The 19,655-nt window shown below is 35.7% G+C and overlaps 1 protein-coding gene across 1 annotated transcript in view; it reads right to left on the bottom strand.

Annotated features, from left to right (window-relative positions):
* Positions 1-218: 218 nt before the first annotated feature.
* The window catches only part of LOC134658147 (orexin receptor type 2-like), a 31,154-nt gene continuing 11,717 nt past the window's right edge, over positions 219-19,655 (bottom strand). Inside the window, exons 5-7 of the mRNA XM_063513756.1 lie at positions 11,446-11,545; positions 4,413-4,534; positions 219-384 (exon numbers count right to left, since the gene is read on the bottom strand). Of these exons, the coding sequence (XP_063369826.1) occupies positions 221-384; positions 4,413-4,534; positions 11,446-11,545 (386 nt within the window). The 3' untranslated portion in view covers positions 219-220. The remainder of the gene's footprint in view (positions 385-4,412; positions 4,535-11,445; positions 11,546-19,655) is intronic.

The raw sequence follows: 19,655 nt of genomic DNA, 5'->3' as shown, positions 1-19,655 counted from the left end.
CAAGCTCAGAGGGGCTACCGCAAAAACCAAAATTCACAAATTGCGGGGATCTTTCTCTTTTACTCCAATGATGCCATAATTTTAGCGACAGAGAAAATTTCCCGCAATTTGCGAACTTCGGTTTTCGCGGTAGTCGACTCGAACAATCGAGTGTTGTGAGCTTAACTCCCGTTTCGTTGAACGTGAAAATGATGAAGATCTTGTTAATAAGCACATCCTTCTACGAATATCCGTTCGTCAATTCACAGACGATCGGTCTCTGCGTGAGAGTCTGCATCTCAAGCGACGGCTTGGACTTGGCGGTGAAGGTGAGGGTCGTGGAGTGCTCATGCACAGAGCCAGTGGAACAGCAGAACGCGCGTTTGAACTCACGCCGGAACTTTTCTGGAATAAAAAAATGCATTTAACTGATTTGCAAGACCGAAGTGATCCCATAAGTGTTCCGTGAACAAAGTTTTGTACGGAACACTAAAAATTGTTTTCACCTCAGCAGCTCGAACAAGGGTACTTTGCTACTTAAAAACTATGAGCAAAATCGCAGTTTGCTCACTGAGTGAGACAAAATGAGCAGAATGCGATTTTGCTCACTCAGTGAGCAAAATGCCATTTTTCTCACTGTTTTTAAGTAGCAAAGGACCCTTGTTCGAGCTGCTGAGGTGAAAACTTAATTGTTGGTATATCTTAAGAAAACATGAGTGAATAGAGGTAAGTGATGAAGAAGGAATACATTTTTCGGGTTTTCTAATATGTTCTCACTGCTGAGGTGAAAAGTTTTGTGAACTACACGAGATCAAAGTTACTAACATCCCTTACTACGCTCAAGATTCTAAATTAGATTCACGAGCGTATAGAATCTTTCGCTTGCACGGGACTCAAAATAAGCACTCGAAGAAATATCAAACTTTGATCTCTTGTTGTACAAATAACTATTTATCAATGGTCATAAAAACGATTTATGTCAGGTAGAGATAAAGGGTTTTACTCTGTCTACGTTTCTAAGGTTCGAGAAGGGTGCGTTTATCTAATTAAACCCTTTCCAATTTAGGTTGATTTTTCAGGCTTGTCAACCTTTGTCAGGGCACCTTGTCCCTTCCATCTACCAAAGCCATCCGTGATTTTATGCACGTAATCGGCACCTGAGCTGAGCAATCAAGACTACTCGTAGAATTCAAACAATTTTAAAATTCAAGTCACTCGGCAATGTTTCCACGCTCACGTCTAAATGTACCTACTGTGTTGATTAGTGATGGTAAGCACGTGTTTAATCCGAATTCAACCAGAATTAAATTATCCGGATCTAGATTCGACAGGTTTACACATAGACTAGGAATCCTCTAGACGGAGTTTAGTGCAATTATTTCATGAAACCGATGCTGCCAAAAATACGGGGGTGCGGGGGGACGAGGTGAGCGAATCCCGTGCCGTGATTGATCCGTTCAAAGACACGGACCAATCACGGCACGGGATTCTGACACTTTGACTCGAAGATGGAGTAAAACTACCGTATACAGTGTGTGGGCTGTAATACGGGCGAATAATTAAAACATAGATTCTACTCCTCAAACAATAAAACTTTTGTTCAACAACTTTTTGAAATGATGTAGTCTTAAAATTGTCCCTTTTTCAAGCAAACTAAATAATATTTTCACTTTAAATTCCGTCTAATTGACATTGCCTGTCAGTCTTGTCACCGTACAGGCATAATTAATTTCGTAATACATTGCGTGTTCGAATAAATTTTAAAGTGTTTTAAAATACAAACCACAAGTTATTTTTAAAAGTCGCTGAACAAACATTGTCTAGTTTGAGGAGTAGAATCTACGTTTTAATTTTTCGCCCGTGTTACAGGCCACACACTGTATAGTGGCAGAGGGGGCAGCGTTACTATGCTCAGTCTAGAGGATGTCTTGTCTGTGGGTGTACAGATGTAAGTAGTTCATAATTGTTTTCTATCGTATTTTCTCGTAAACGTTCGTATTTGTCATTCTATTTCAGTCAATGTCAGTACTTTTTGTACCGAGACTGACTGAAATAGACACGTTTGTAAGCTTACGTGAAAATCCGATGGAAAATAATTATGTACTACATCTGTACCGTACGATTTAGAACCAGAAGGAGTCACATAATTATTTGTTAAGAGTTTGTCCGTTCTCCAATTAGGTACCTGGTTCTACAATGGATCCCTACACCTAAGCAAGCATGGATATTATATTTTTAGCATAAATGGTTGTGCTACTACAAGTACCACAACCGCATAACCGAACATACTAGATCTGTGTGCAAGTTACTAATAAAATTCATTTAGGTACATTTCGTACTCGTAAAAATAATGGCCGAATTAAACGGGTCAAATACTTTGATCTTGAATAGGCTGCCCTTACAGAAGGCCTTCATTACATTATGCGAATTACTCTTATTTTATTATGTCTGGCTCTAATCTGACGAGACATCTTTTCTTCTGGGCTATCTTGAACGTCTGTGTTTATCTTTGATGCCAATTTATTAGTGTTCTAAAATCCTTCGAGATGACATTGTTTTTTTTTCTCATTCAAATACATAAATTAAATTAGGCGAGAACATTGTTAAAATTTGGCAAGTAATATCGTCTTACACTACAAATGCAGGGAAAATTCTGAAAACAATGTAAAAAATATAAAATAAGTTAAAATTGTACGGAACCCTCGGTGGGCGAGTCCGACTCGCACTTGTCCCGGTTTATTTTGTTTTACGTTCTTCATTGCCAGTGCCCTTTGATTTACTTATGCCAGGCGTGTCTCACTCCGCGATTTCGTCGCTTTGCTACAGGTAGCTAAAAGTACATCCGTTCGGCCCCAATTCTGGGGAAAGCCATAAGCCGCGCGTGGCGCTGTCGCCACCTAGCGGCCATATCTGTGCTGATCGTAACAGACGTGTTTTGTTAGAGGGTGAGTCTTCTGTACTTAGTACTATTATTTATTCTGTGCTTATGCCTAAGCAATTTGTAAGGTCTCTACTCCCTCGTAATCGCCCCAAACAATTTCCGTTAGATCAAAGGACAGGTAACTTAAAATTTATTTCTATTTTAGGAAACAAAGAAAAATTATCTCTGGTTTGGGTATTTTCGTAAAGAAGTCCTCAGTTTTGTCTTTAAATCAATATTTTTTTATCCTTTGTCATCGGAGAACAAACGAATCGGTATCTTATTCACTAAATTCGACTCGGTATTTTTTACGCTACGACGACTGAAATACTATATCACACAATCGACCGCTAGAACAGGTACTTTTAAAAAAATAATATAAACCCGACAGCGATAGCTGAACATTAAATTGTTTAGAGAGAGTAAATGGTCATTAAGAATTAAAAAACCGGCCAAGTGCGAGTCGGACTCGCGCACGGAGGGTTCCGCAGCATCAACAAAAAATAGAGCAAAACAAGCAAAAAAACGGTCACCCATCCAAGTACTGACCCCGCCCGACGTTGCTTAACTTCGGTCAAAAATCACGTTTGTTGTATGGGAGCCCCACTTAAATCTTTATTTTATTCTGTTTTTAGTATTTGTTATTATAGCGGCAACATAAATACATCATCTGTTAAAAATTTCAACTGTCTAGCTATCACGGTTCGTGAGATACAGCCTGGTGACAGACGGACGGACGGAGACGGACGGACAGCGGAGTCTTAGTAATAGGGTCCCGTTTTTACCCTTTGGGTACGGAACCCTAAAAACGATTAATGTAAACTAAATATAACTTTTCAAATCCCTACAAAATTATATCCCACTTGACATGATACCACGGTTTTTTAGGGTTCCGTACCCAAAGGGTAAAAACGGGACCCTAATATTACTAAGACTCCGCTGTCCGTCCGTCCGTCCGTCCGTCTGTCACCAGGCTGTATCTCACGAACCGTGATAGCTGCTATAGATAGATTTCTGTTGCCGCTATAACAACAAATACTAAAAACAGAATAAAATAAAGATTTAAGTGGGGCTCCCATAAAACAAACGTGATTTTTGACCGAAGTTAAGCAACGTCGGGCGGGGTCAGTACTTGGATGGGTGACCGTTTTTTTGCTTGTTTTTTTTTTGCTTGTTTTGCTCTATTTTTTGTTGATGGTGCGGAACCCTCCGTGCGCGAGTCCGACTCTCACTTGGCCGGTTTTTTTTTTCACAATATCGCGTCTGAGTACCAACAGGTTGTTTTCTTTTACTTTTATTCATTTAGTGACACTTGGATAACTAGGAAAATCGATTGACGTAAGAATCATCAAAATCAGCCCACGCGTTTGGTCTATACAGAGCCACAAAGGAACACACATAGGTACAGTCATACATATAAAGACTGATAGACACATTGCCCCTCCGTTTCGTTGTCGGATAAAAATAATAGTTTCTGCAGCTATTTAAACTAGTATATTTTCATAAAACTTACCACTCATGAAATTATAAATGACGGGGTTGATGGCTGAATTCACGTAGCACATAATATGGGACACCAGCGCCAGTAACGAAATGATATCGTTGTCGTTGACGAGATTTAGTACGCCAGTATATCTGGAAGAAAGAAAGATCGGTCTAAAATTTAGATATGAATACCGTTCTTTCATTGCCGCCTGTAGTTTACGCCTTCAAAGTATTGGACTCAATGAAAACAAAACTTTAAGCCTAAATTTGATGAAGTTTGTTAACATTTAATTAACCACTTTTGTCTCCAAATATCAGCTCGATGGTTGCCGATATCTCAAACAACTTATATGTCAAACCTTTGCTAATTGTATTTCATGATTTTTTCGAATTTTCTTATTCTTCTTTCTTATCGATATGACTATTGGAAGTAGGTTGAAATTGATGAGCTAGATTTAATAACACTGTTATCGAACAAGCGAGTGAAGCGCATCGAAGTTCTTACATTCAATTCGGAACAAACTTTTCAGTAAGTGGCACGTCCGTGCATCTCGAAGTTTTTAGTTTTTGGCTGTTTGTTCCGCGATAGTTTAATAAAGTTTTTCTGATTTTTAACTTGGTTTTCTTTGTTTTTTAGCTTGGTTAAGTTCTTTATAAATAAGGAAGTTGGTGATAAAAAAATATCTTGTGTAATTTTATTGCGTCAATAAATGCTTATATAAATAATGAATCGCGAATGGATCGCTGTGAAATCGAACATAAGTACCTAGAGATTATTCGCTTCAGAGGAATAAATCGCATATAAACTAACGGAAACGTCTTGTTTACAACATAAACACTATTCGTAGATCTAGGAACATCGCGGGCAATGTTTTATTATGATAATGAAGAGATACGGATACGATTTGTCTGTTTACGTACAAATTTAGCGATCAAACGACAATGTTCGACTTAATTTAAAATTTGAATGTTGATACAAGTTAAATAGGTAGTAATAGGTTTAAGAAGGATTGATTTTTTAAAAGCACGCGTTAGGCTTACAACTCAGTGTATAATTATGATAGTCAACTTTTTATCGTCTGTCATCGCGGCTATTACGTTAAGGCCGCGCGGGCTCCCGTTAAGCCATTGTATGTGGTAACCCAGGATCATAACAAAGCTTTTATGAGTAGAAATGCGGGAACAATTTTTGACTTTTCTTTTTTCGAAACCCATGGGTTATGTAGGCTACACGGAGAGATTTTTTTTTTTGTAGAATCAAGTAAAAAATATTAATCATTAGTAAAATTTTAGTGAATCCCATGACAAATAGATTATACTAACGGTTATGAACCAGTTTTACTAATTGTATTTACTACCACCAAAAAAATTGTCCTTTTTGGAACAACAATACTGTTTACTAAAAACAAGTAAACTTTACTAGAAATTACAAAAAAAGTCATGGAATTTTTAAAGCTGAGAAGTTTTATCTAGTGTTTTGTTTCTTGGTTTTACTAATCCTGTGACTAAAATTCACAATAGTTTGCTTGGAAACAATAAAGCAGCACTCTTATTTTCAGTAATATTTTTACTAGAAATTACAAATCTATACAATAATTCATGGGATTCAGTAAGCTGCGATTTGATTTCAAGTAACCATAATTGCAATGTACAGATGCGTCCGCACCTGAGCCTGATCCAAGCGATCCAAACGCTATCGAAACGTACCAGACATATTTAGATCCCGTAAGGAACGATCACTTCTTACGTGATCTAAATTTGCGTGGCACGCTCCAATCGCGCTTGAATGGATTGGATCAGGATCAGGTACGGGTGCATCTGTAAATTGCAATTATGGTTACTTACAAGTCGCTGGCCCAATTTTACAGGTTTCTTTGTTATATGTTCAACGTAGTTAAAACTAGACTTAGTCATAGTTCCATTCAACGACACACCACATGCACCAAACATAATTTCTCCGATGAGCTAGCTCCTTTCGCCGACGAGGTTACAAGCAAAATGGACGAGTCAAAGATGGATACGGAGTACGCGTGCGGGGGGAGGGGCGGCTAGTGCGTTTAGGAATCTTGTTATTAGTACATTTAGTACACTTTACTAATATCTATAAAGCTATTTACTATTTACGGAAATAAGAATAAAAGTCATAAGAATAAGAAAGGGACTTGTTATTACAAGACTACCAAGTATAGAAATCAGAATTGACTTATAATTATTAATACTCATTTGTAGCCACCGATTTTAATAAATCCCATTTGTATTATCTAGTAATCTTTACGTACTGTAACTAGTACACCATTTATAAACTCAAGGAAAGTTTTATAGAATTTATACAAATCTGTTATTCCGAGTAAAGAATATTAATTTCACGATTAAGTAAAACCGTTTTGTATTTCCTATACTATGAAATTAATAAAACTTACTTGAAATTATATTATTTTCTATCGCCTAGAAAAAAAAATTAAAAATTAATAAAGTTTGATAATCCCGTCTTTTAGAAATCATGTTTTTAATTCGAACAATACTTTTTCTCTCCGTGTAAGGTCCATCATTAGACTGTTACGATCATCATCCTTTTTAGGGTTCCGTACCTAAAAAGGAAAAAACGGAACCCTTATCAGATCACTCGTGCGTCTGTCCGTCTGTCTGTCACAGCCTATTTTCTCCGAAACTACTGGACCAATTAAGTTGAAATTTGTTACATATATGTAAGTTTGTGACCCAAAGACGCACATGTAACGTAAACAAATGAATTTTAAATATGGAGGCCACTTTTGGGGGGTAAATGAGAAAATTAAAAAAAAAAGTTTTTCAAACTATATCATGTTACATAAATATCAAATGAAAGAGCTCATTGTGAGAATCTAAAATATACATTGTTTTATAATTTTAGGATAAACGATTTAGGAATAATTCAAGAAAATAGGCAAAAAATTACCATTCCCCCCCTTATCTCCGAAACTACTGGGTCTAAAATTATGGAAAAAATACACATAATAGTTCACAGTTCTTTACCTATATAGATGACAGGGAAACCTATTATAAATGTGCAGTCAAGCGTAAGTCGGACTTAATTGACCGAAGCGTAGCGAAGGTCTACGTTTAGACTCGGGCATTTTGCTTTTGTATGTCCGGATGTTCTCCTCTACAGGTCGCAATTCTTAACCGATTTTCGTGAAATTTTGTGACCAAATTCTATGACTAAATAAAAATTTTTTTGTCGATCCGGTTTTTGGAAATTTTTCAAAATGGCGGAGTCGTGATAGCTCCCGCCTAAACAAATAGTCGTATCGGTATCATAAGAGTTTTTTCTTTTTGAGATATGTTTATAGATTAAATGGCCAAAAATTCAGAAAATTTTTATCGCTGGTTTTGGCGGTATTTAAATATTTAGTTTTTACTTGAGAATGAGTAGCTAAATTTCGTCAGCTTTAGTAAGAACTATAATGGCGTATTTTGTAAACGTTCGCTTTTTTTGTTTGCATCGGCAGGTCCCTTGTTCCATCCCCAGTAATTGTATACTGCTACATAACTTTTTGTATTTTTTTATACTTTAATTTCGTATAGTTGTTTTTTATTTTATTTTTTTATTTTGAAAAAAATGAAAAATTTCGTATTTTTTATTTATCAAGCGCGGGTTAAGCGTATTCGTTTAATTTTTGTTTGTAGCTTCATGTAGTTTTTAATTTTTTGTTTATATTACATGTACTATACTTACCTATATTTTAATACATATTTTTGCCATACATTTATTCAGTTTTAAGTTCTGCTCGCGAGGTCTACAGCTCACAGAGCCACTAGTTACTTAGTTAACTTAGTTTTTGATCCGACCCCTACGGGTTTTTAATAGACATTTCACTCACGTTTCACATAAAAAATAAAATTGTGTAATGTACGGAACCCTTGGAACGCACTTAGCCGGTTTTTTTCACTTTATCGTATATATATGGTAGTCGATCTCATAGCCCGGAGTTTCCGGCACTCATCTTTCATTGAAGTCCGACCCGGTTTTAGTTCGCAATTATCAAAAATAACTAGAAACGCCGCGTACGATATACGAAGGCGGCACATGGCATCCAGACGCTGACGCCGTCTCGATATTAACCGGTGACATATCTATACATAGGTATTGAAGAAACGTCGCTTTCGACTTGACGCTATACGCCGTCAACGGCGTGAGCGGAAAACTGCAACCTTAATAACATACGATAGACGACAAATGCGCAACCATCATAATATATCATCACTGGAGATTAACTCACTCGAACCAAAATTGTCCAGTTCTAATGAAGTTTATCTAACGTAATATCAACAACCTTATATCACATTGCGGAATTAATCGTACTGTTGGCACAGTCATGTCAACACAAAGTGTTTGTTGAATGATTACTGTCGCTGTGCCAAAAAAATGTGACTCGCAAAACGTACTTACAATTTATTACTAAATTTAACTTTACGACATATAAAATCTCTAGTTCCAACGAATACAAAATTTAAATTACGCTGGCTACTAAACTATAAATTTCAATATCATTGGTTGGTACCAATATTACAATTTGTAGTTATACCTAAATAAATACAAGTGCTTATTATAATTTTGTTATTAAAAATCCTATTGTTTCAACAAAATATTATGTTTCCAATTTCCAAGATATCGTTTAACAACGTAAATGAGGTCGATTATCCTAGATATTCCAAGAATACTGACAGGAATGAAAGAATACCCAGGTGTGAAATTTCCCATACATATTATTCCGAGCAGAGTATGATGCGTAGGCCGCTGTTAAATTAAAAACACTTTGTGAATACATAAATTTTATATGAAAAACTAAATTAAGGAGAATTGGAATAAAAATTAATATCCGGCTTGATATTAAATCTGTGGTACTTTTAATAACGCAGAGAGCTTAATTATTAGAAAAGTGGACATACTTTAATATTAACTTGAAGGATTCGGTGGCATCTAATAATAAGTATTTATTTTTAAACCTTAGGCAAATTTTTGCCAAAACCTGTAGGTACACGTATGGAGAAACTACACAAAAATAGAATTTAGTTTTCATTACTTTTTCGTTATAAAACTCCCAGTCAATGATATGACTCATTCAGCCAACATAATGAAAGTATTTTAAAGAATTTAAATAATTTAATAAAAAAATTGTAATAAGTAATTAATATAGGACATTATTTAAACATTAGGTAATAACAATGTCCCCAATTCTTGTTTGGTAGCAAAGATATTAAAATAGAATATGGTAATAGGATTGCTCTCCCAGTCCGATTGGAACGCAGGTACCTACAAGATCATCTTTAGGGCGTAATGTATTCAAATGGTAACGGTAAATTATGTAAATTCGTTCAAAGAAATCTCGGTCACTAGGTGTTTTTAGGTATTTTCTCTCAGTTTTCTCCTAAATCATGTTTTCTTTGGATTTCACCTTTTTCCTGTTTTTTATTCTGCCCAAAGTATTAATAGATATTCGTTAAATCGTTACATATTATCGATATTAATACATTACGACTTATTTTAAGCATATTATATTTACATATCAAATCTTCAAAAGCTTAAACCGTGGGTTAGATTTATACTAAGCATTAATGTATTAAATCTTTTACTACTTAATAATACATTAGTAAGATTTAATATGTTTGTCTAACCCAGGGTTTATGCTTTTGAAGATTTGATATGTAGAGAGTAAGATTTATAACTAGTAGTTCGCCCCGAACTGAAAACTCGCGGTTCGCCAAAAAGATCAATTGAATGCAGTCGTCAAAGGATCGAAAACCGCGTGCGATTTATTGCAAGATCTGTGGAGCCCTTAATTGATAAATTTAAGTCACCATAGAAATTAAAATAAACTGTATCTGTGGTAAGCCGTAATCTTTCTTGTCAAATGTCAAATACTAATATTATGTTTATTTTATTTAGTTTTTATCTTGCTAATTATTTTAAAATCTTAAATTAAAAAAAACATCATTATAAATGTGTAAACCGAGCACTTTCATTTGATACCAAACTCGACCATACTTTCTTGCAATTAAAATGACCAGAATAGCAAGACCCTTCACAAATAGTTTTTTAGCATTTTAAGCTCTTCTACCTCAATAACCTCTTGATCGAGCCTGCTCAAAATTTAATGACTAAAATGTAATGCCTTCAACTTTACGTTCACCCAATTTCATTTAAATTAGAACAAATTTACTTAAGTTATTGTGTATCAAACTATCTTCTGATAGTTCAGCTTAAAAACATCGAAATGCCAGGACGTGCCCCTAGCCAACCGTGTGTTCCAAGTTGAATGTAAGAACTCACTTCGCTTCGCTCGCTCGTTCGATAAGTATGTCGTGATGCAATAATATTGATAAATATACAACGACTTAACGATATGTATTAATGCTTAAAGTAAGTAACTCCAGAAAATATAATCCTAACAAAACATGAACATTAGTGGAAAAGGTTGTTTTGGAGGTATTTACACTGTCCGACCCCTGGGGGCTTAGTCAAGATAACAATTGTTAATAGAAAACGCCAATCAAAACTTAAATGATGTAAATAGTATATGTGTAGAAATAGTCACGTGAATTTTCGTAGCATCTGTCATCCCGATACATTTTTGAAGTGAAAACTTCTTTAGCGGCGCTGTGCACTTTTTGAGGTGGGGAAAAAATGTTAAACTCGAGACAGCGTAAGACGATCACGTGACCGTAAGACGGACACGTGACCTGATCGAAAAACTGTTACATGTAATGTCATTGAGTTTTTCTTTATTGATTTAAATGCCATCTAGTGAGTTTCGCTCTAACTGGCATTAATATAACTCGAGTACTAACAGTGATGTGCTTAGGGGTTTCAAGTATTTAACGCTAACGCTAGATGGCGTTAACCTCAATTATACATAGTGCATTTTGGACTAGTCATTGAGTTTTCACTTCTACCGGCACTCCCTGAGTGCAACCCTTTGTTTTTTTTTTATATTTACCGTTTATCGATGTACGATTGTCGTCTTGGTTAGGCCCTCAGTCGCGAATAGTTTGATGCAAAGATGATGAATGATGAAGATTACCTGAGCAGGGACAGCGTGTGCACGGGCAAGTAGCAGATGGCGAACATGACGACCACCGCGACCAGCATCTTGGCCACTTTACGACGTGACTTTTGTTTGTCTGCAACAAAATATAGAATGTTCGATTACTCCTACCTACATATTTTAAAGAAAAACCGGCCAAGTGCGAGTCGGACTCGCGCACGAGTTCCGTACCATTACGCAAAAAACGGGAAAAAAATCACGTTTGTTGTGTGGGAACCTCACTTATAAGACGGACAGCGGAGTCTTAGTAATAGGGTCCCGTTTTTACCCTTTGGGCACGGAACCCTAAAAAAATCGACTAATAAACTAACTTCAACCATGTAGAAGAAACCTGCAGGTACGTAATTTTCAAACTTTAGGTTAACTTTCAAAGACAAAAACTGAAACCTGATTAAAGGGGCCCACTTGCTGACGGAATCGGGTTGTCAGTTGTTTGTTGCGTTGTTTCATCACAGAGTTCCTATGGCCACCTCCTGTCTCCATTATCAGATCAGCTCGATGGTACCATAATATTGCATTGTCACCCGACTTACATGTGTATGCAAAATTTCAGCTTAATCGGAAACCGGGAAGTGGATCAAATTTAACTTGCAAGATTCCATTAGGTACATAGTTACATACAGGTCGACCTAATAAAAGCTTGTTAAAAAAAGAAGGCTCTCTGCTAACGTCTTCTATTTAAAAGCAGATACATTAAATTGAACCCTGGCAATCGAGATACTTAACTCTGCTTAAACAATCAGTCTAACAACGAAACGGATGCATTGACGGGGCATACTCTCTTTTATCAAGTTCTAAATTTCACGATAAGATCAAGTACCTATCTATCCAAGTTAAACAACAAAACAAATAATGTGATAAAGTAAAAGATTTCCATAAAAATAATCCCATTATTAAAAGTTCAGCTTCAAAAGATCTGCCCTTAAATTTTACAATCAAAATTAATAATAGCGGATAGAGATAAATCTACAGTTCACGATTAAAATAGTACATTGTGATAAAAATGTGTTACGTTGGTGTCGTTGGTCAATACCCACGAGGCGATATTGTGCGCAATAAAAAAGCCGGTGTGTGTAATACCAATGCACACGCGTTTGACGTTATTTAACATGCTTGCGAGGAAAAAAAAGAAACTTTCATATAAGTAGTAAAATTCTAAAATCTCTCATACTGCCTGCCATCGACCCTGCCACTGGCGGGAAGGCCGGGCCCGGATTGTAAAATCTACTCAACCAATTTAAGAAAGCTCCGTTCCAAACATATTATTAGCAAAATTTGATTCTTTATTTTTGGTAAAGTCATGTTAAAAATCCTAAAATTTTACCAGCGTCAGATCCACTAAACCTAGTGCCATTGTAATTGATGGTGGGTTCCTACTACAAGCCAAGGAAAAATGTAACTCCTAAGGCTCACAAAATTTATGTTCACCTCCGTTACCTCCTCCTCCTCCTCCTCCTCCGGGTAGAGCAAACTCGGATTACACCTTTTTAGATCGTTTCAAACAATAACGAAAGTATTGTTTGAAACGATTTCCAGCTTGCTGGGAATTAATTCCTCAAAACGCTATTTTTGGATCTAATTTGATTGGCCTATAGACCGAAATAAAGCATTCACAAATAGCGTATTTTTATCCCTGGCAGACCAATCATTTTACAACCAACAGCTTTCGTTACAAGTCGACAGTTGATTTATTGTTGTTACAAGTTTAAAACATATGCCGCTGAAAACCCAACATACGCATGTGGAACATTAGTTGAATGACGAAAGCAATAAGGCACATTTTGGAATGTCATGTACATAAGTTGCCACAAATGTTTAACAGTATGTAAGATTGAACTAATGAATGTAAGTACATGTTTACATGTGTGTATGTGGACATGTTTGAGTCGGGTGTTCAACCGCAGTGTCAAAACTTTTGGTTAGTTATACTATTTATATTAATGATGCGCATGACATTAGGGTTTTCTGTTTGAAAGCGGAGGGCTTTTTCTGAAAATGCCCGCATAAGGGTTAAATGGCCGCAGAAGGGTTAAATGGCCGTAGAAGGGTTAAAGTTTGGCAAACGTTTTGTCTATTGATATTCAGTTTAATTCCTGTATAATCTAGGTTGAATAATTTTGCGGTATTCAATTGAGTTTGAAACTTCCATTAATTATTCTGATGGGCTAAATGGATCTCTGTAAAATAACAAGCCTAGCAAGTATTTGTTAGGATTCGTTGGTATTGTCTGTGTTCATTCTTTATAACGTTTTGATTTAAAATTTAGTAAATTTAATAAACGCGGCTAAATGTACGCGGTTTTTTTTCTGAAGTTCTCTTAACGCGTCTAGTTTTTATTTCTTGCACTAGAATTCAAATTGTGCAGAATAGCCAACAGGAAGAATCGCTATTGTACACAAATAATGACTGTGCACAGTAGCGAATGTGGTGAAATACTATTGTGTAGAATTCAGATTGTGCAGGATGGCGATCAGGAGGAATCGCTACTGTACACAAATAATGACTGTGCATAGTAGCGAATGTGGTGAAATACTATTGTGTAGAATTGAGATTGTGCAGAATTGCGAATAGGTAGAAACGATATTGGCATGAACTTCGAATAATCCATTATTACACACGATTTCAAACCCGACTTCATTTTGTGAACTTGTAACTATTTACTTCTCTTATCATTTCAAACGTCTCGTCACGTTCTTGGTCACCGGAAGGTAACTACAAGTGCCGTCAAATTATGGATATTCATTTTTGCTACCTATCTTCGCCTAATTTTATTAAAATCGAGTTCCCTCCTTATTTTTAGGCCAGGCTGCATAAAACACTGCTAAACAGAAAGTGTTTTTCACGAATGGCTTATTCTATGATCATTTGTGACTTCACTATCTCTCTTTCTGCTCTCTCTCTCTCTTTATGCGACTAAAAACGTAACAACATATTCAAAAATGTAATTTCGTTAAAACTAATGTAATTTTTGAGACTATTTTACATCTATCTAGAACCTGAAGATAAACATTTCACACCTCTACCTTCAATCTGTCGTCCTTTGCTTTATATAGATAATCAAAATTGTCAGGTGTCCAACGGAAAGGCCCTACTTAGCATACATATTGGATACCTTAGGCAGTTTCACACGTTTGTTCTCTTAAGGTATTCCGATTAACAGCCTACGCATTTTTACCCGACTACTGGAAGGGTTATGTTCTCAGCGGTCTACGTAGGTACTTATATTAACTCGTAACCTCGTATAATTAAGGTATGCACGCCAAAATATCTCGTTAAAAATGGGTGCCTTTCATACCTAGGTTATCAACGTACTATTTCTATTTATTATTTTATAAGTAATATGGAGTCCTACTCATTTTATCGAAACTGCTTGACCTTCCACCCCAGAGCGGAAATAAGCTTTATTGGATTTGTCCGTTTTCCTCGTCATGTTTTTATTAACTGAAGAGTAACTATGCAACTTATATACGGTCCAAGAAATTAAATTATATAAGAGATTTACTGATTTTATGTCAATTTTCCTCATGATGTTTACATTTACCGATTCTGCTAGTTGTAGCAGTCGCGCTACGAGCCGGTTCGATCCTACGGCCATCCGGTTTTTACGACGACCATTTTCCTGTCTGAATACATATTAACATAATTGAAAATATTTTGACACAATTTGATGTATTCTATTTTTGAAGTGAAAACTTCTTTAGCGGCGCTGGGCACTTTTTGAGGTGGGGAAAAAATGATGAAAAACTCAATGACATTACATGAAAATAGTAGTTTATGCAACAGTGATATAATAAGGGTTCTTAAAATTCAAGGGTCGAAGTTACAAAACGAGACGTAGTCGAGTTTTGTAAAAAAAGACCCGAGAATTTTAAGAACCAATTATGAGCTGTTGCATACATTACTTTTTCTATGACAGCTGCAGCAAAAAAAAAAAAAAAAAAAAGAAAAAAAAAAAAGTTATTAAAAAAAAGAGTTATTATTAAAAAAAAGAGTTATTATTTAAAAAAAATTGAGTTATTATTTAAAAAAAAAAGAGTTATTATTTAAAAAAAAAAAGAGTTATTATTGTAAATGAAAACATACCTCTTTCAATCAAGATGATCGGAACTTGTATCTTTAAAAAAAATAAAGCAGTTGTATTATACTCATAAGATGACTGCTAGCAGTCATCTTATGAGCCTATAGACAAAGCATTCAAATGACATTGCTTTAGATATCACTGTCAGTCATTTAATTGACACATTTAAGTGCTGGAGTAGAAAAACGTTCTAATAATCTTGTACGGGCTGAAATACCAGGATCTCACAGTTACATTCTAACTTTATATCACTCAAATATAATTAAATAAACCTACATCTTGATGAAATCGCTAATAAAAGTGAACTCTAGTACTGGTGAATAAAACTCAAAATATCATGACCAAATATATTTAGATGCGAGGTCTGCAAGGTAACTTTACAATTTCTATTCGAATTTTAAACAATTAACGCTACTAATTTGAATTTCGAATTTTAAACAAGCTCACTAACCAGCAATTTCCGAACTAAAGGACGAAACGATAGGATAGGTCAATTATACATAGTGCTGCAGACATTTTAGACTAGTCATTGAATTTACACTTCTGTTCCCGGAGTGCAACCCGTTGTTTTTAGGGTTCCGTACCCAAACGGTAAAAACGGGACCCTATTACTAAGACTCCGCTGTCCGTCCGTCCGTCCGTCCGTCTGTCACCAGGCTGTATCTCACGAACCGTGATAGCTAGACAGTTGAAATTTTCACAGATTATGTATTTCTGTTGCCGCTATAACAACAAATACTAAAAATATTTAAGTGGGGCTCACATACAACAAACGTGATTTTTGACCGAAGTTAAGCAACGTCGGGCGTGGTCAGTACTTGGATGGGTGACCGTTTTTTTGCTTGTTTTGCTCTATTTTTTGTTGATGGTGCGGAACCCTCCGTGCGCGAGTCCGACTCGCACTTGGCCGGTTTTTTTTAAATATTACAGTTGGAAGCAATTAATATTTGCATGAAATTTGTTTATCACTCCTTATATTCTCATAATAATCAGAAAATAGAAAAAAGTCAAACGAAGGTATTAGGCATAGCTTTGATATACATCAAATTATTATACTTTCCTGTTAAGACGTAAGTTTTACGGCCAGGCAACCAGCGCTCAGCTACTGTTATAGATTATTTTATAATAAGCTCTAAAACTGTTCCTTAAAATAAATTCTCTAAACCGTATCATCAACCATTTAGTTACAATGTGAATACGCCTCGGGCCCAAGCATGAATCAATCAATCTCCAAGAACAAACAAATCCACAACAATATCGATTATTGATGGGTCTGAGGGTTCAGCGCAAAATACTGCTGCGTAAATATTGCCCCCAGGAATATTTATTAATACGAGTACGAAACTAGTCGGAGTATTTATTGACTTATTTCGATTTAAAATTTATTTCGGTACCTACTAGTAAATCTGTTAATATGTAGGTAAGTTAAATTACTAATTGATTGAATGATTGCACAATACTTGGAACGTTTTTTAGAGTCCCCGCATTTTAAGAATGAATCAATAAAGTTAAACAATGTTTTTATTTAGGATACGAGAAACATACCTATTACCTACTTATTACAAACATTTAGAAACAAAATCTGGTCACTAAGCTGGGGTGTGTTGAATAATGAATAATAATATTATACATATATAGGTACTTATAATACAAAAGGCAAGAAGCGTTTATAGGCAAATGTATGTAATTAGGTAATTACTGTAGTTGTATTTGACTTTTTACATTGCTTTTCACATAAAAAATTCCGACCGAACATTCTCGTTTGGTAAGCACCAGTGAATAGCACAACGCGATTGGTTGATGAGTTCGCATCATGCGCGCAGTTGGTCGGAACTAGTTGCGTTGGACTGCACGATTGGCTCGCATTTGTGTGCTCAGCCGTGTGCCCATTATTGGTGCCCGTATTGCCCGTCTTTACGAAGTAATATATAAGTCAATGGTGTAACGAATGTGTGTGTGTGAACCGTATTTATTCATTTTTGTATAAGTATGTCTGGAAGAGATCGCTCTTAAGCGATAAGACCGCCTGTTGTTACCTCTCTTGTCTTTGTTTATATTACTGTACATTTATTGTAACTACGACTCTACGAGTATGGTGAGGTGTGCAAAATAGTATTTTATACAATCGTGATATAATGGAGAGCTTTTCAGTCGAGTACCGTGTTTAGGCAACGAAGCTTGCTGAGTTGCCTAAGTAAGGTACGAGATTGAAAAGCTTGATTATATCACTATTGTATACAATACTTTTTCTACGAGTCAACAAAAAAAATACTTAAAACTAGTAGAAGAATCATATATATAAAAACCAAAAGTATACAGCTAAGATGCGCGAGCAGTTGCGATACATTCATACTCTTACGCGACCCGGCCCCCGCGCCCCGCGCCCCCGGCCGGTTGGTCAACGACACCTTCTCGTAACTCATGAGGCCCTGGTACTTGCTCCGCGCTTTCGATTGGTCAATTTCATTATAGTTGACTAAACTGTATCGAAATGAATATTATAGTTGACTAAACTGTATCGAAATGAATATTATAGTTGACAAAACTGTATCGAAATGAATATTATAGTTGAGTTGGGGTCCCATAGTGAATAAAGTATGCGATTTCAGACTTGGTATACGAAGTCTAAATTCAAGTATTGCAGTCGACGAGTAGAAAATAGTACATTATTGTCGAGGTTCGGAAGTAGCTACTTGCAGGCTGAGGATTCATTTTAAACGGACGACCTTGGGAGTCCATTTAATTGAATCCGAAGCCAGCAAGTAGCCTTCCAGCCGAGTCATATATAGTGCTTTCAAAAATGGTGCAAGAAATAGAAATATTTTACAGAAGCAACGTTCTAATTTTCACAGAAAAAAGTAAAACCATTAAAAAGATTTGCTTGCCGCCTTTAAAAAAAAAGAAGTGTATTTTTTTGCTGAAAAAAAAAATACGCCAACGACGCCAACGTATTTGAGACACCTTGACACTTGAGTCGCGGTACCAACATTATAATAATAAGTACTGATCACCTGTTTGGCTGTTTAATGGACCTATGCCTTCATTTCATATGGCCATTTAAAGTTTTAAAAAGTTTGGAACTCGTTAAATAATGGGATTTGTATGCAACATTGCAGTCCCGAAATCGAGACTGCAATGTTTTTAACTTTTTAATTTTTTGAATGACCATGAACTACGCACTTCGCGACCTATTTTTTAACCGGCAACGTCGACTTTGCCGTCCATTTTTGAGAAAAAGAGTATTGTGTTGTGTATTGTATTTTATGTTAATTTTAAATTTATTTACAAACAAGATATATACAGTGTATTACTAAAAGAAATTAAAAACTAGCTTAAATCTAAAATGGGCCCTTGAGGCATTGTACCAAGGATGCTTACGACATTTCCTCGCTGTATCGCAATTTTAAAGAATATTTCTAAATATATTTCTCAAATTCGCAATTAAATTTTACATGTTTTAGTGTATGTTTTTGTTTGCTTTATTTGTTTTAGTAAATAGGTTAGACAGTAGCCTATAATTGTAGTTTGTTGTTAGAATAATTAATTAATACCTAGGTAATAAAGTAAATATAAGTAGGTTGGTTAGTCTTAATAGTGGAACGTTTTGTTCAGCTTGTCTTAAGATTCAAACTTTGTTATATCAACAATAAATATTTGAGAATAATAATTAATAAAGGAGTCTATTAAATGTAATCAAAGTTAAAAGTTTAAATGAAAATATCTGAAATTCGAGTAATATTAACAATTGTACGAGTAAAGTTTTGATTTATGAGTGCTACAAACAAAAATTGTAAAATTTACCTAGTACATTGATGCAACATAATCTGAAATCTGAATATTATCATCATATCTGCCCTTTATCGCCCACTGCTGAGCATAGGTATCTCTTCTAGTACGTCACATGTCCCGGTCCGGAGCCAATCTCATCCAGAAGTGACTCTGGGCCCGATTCGGATTTTGTAACAGACATCTGTTAGATATCTTTTAGACATCGCCAAGATACGATAACGATATGTTTAAGATCTAACCTGTCAAATTTGACATTTCCGCGATTCTGAAGATACTCTTGAACGATTTCCACAAGATATTACTTAGAGATCTAATTCAC

The sequence above is a fragment of the Cydia amplana genome, chromosome 21, assembly GCF_948474715.1.
Source record: "Cydia amplana chromosome 21, ilCydAmpl1.1, whole genome shotgun sequence".
NCBI lineage: Eukaryota > Metazoa > Arthropoda > Insecta > Lepidoptera > Tortricidae > Cydia > Cydia amplana.
The sequence above is the reverse complement of the archived record's forward strand: the minus strand, read 5'-3'. Positions and strand labels throughout refer to the sequence as shown.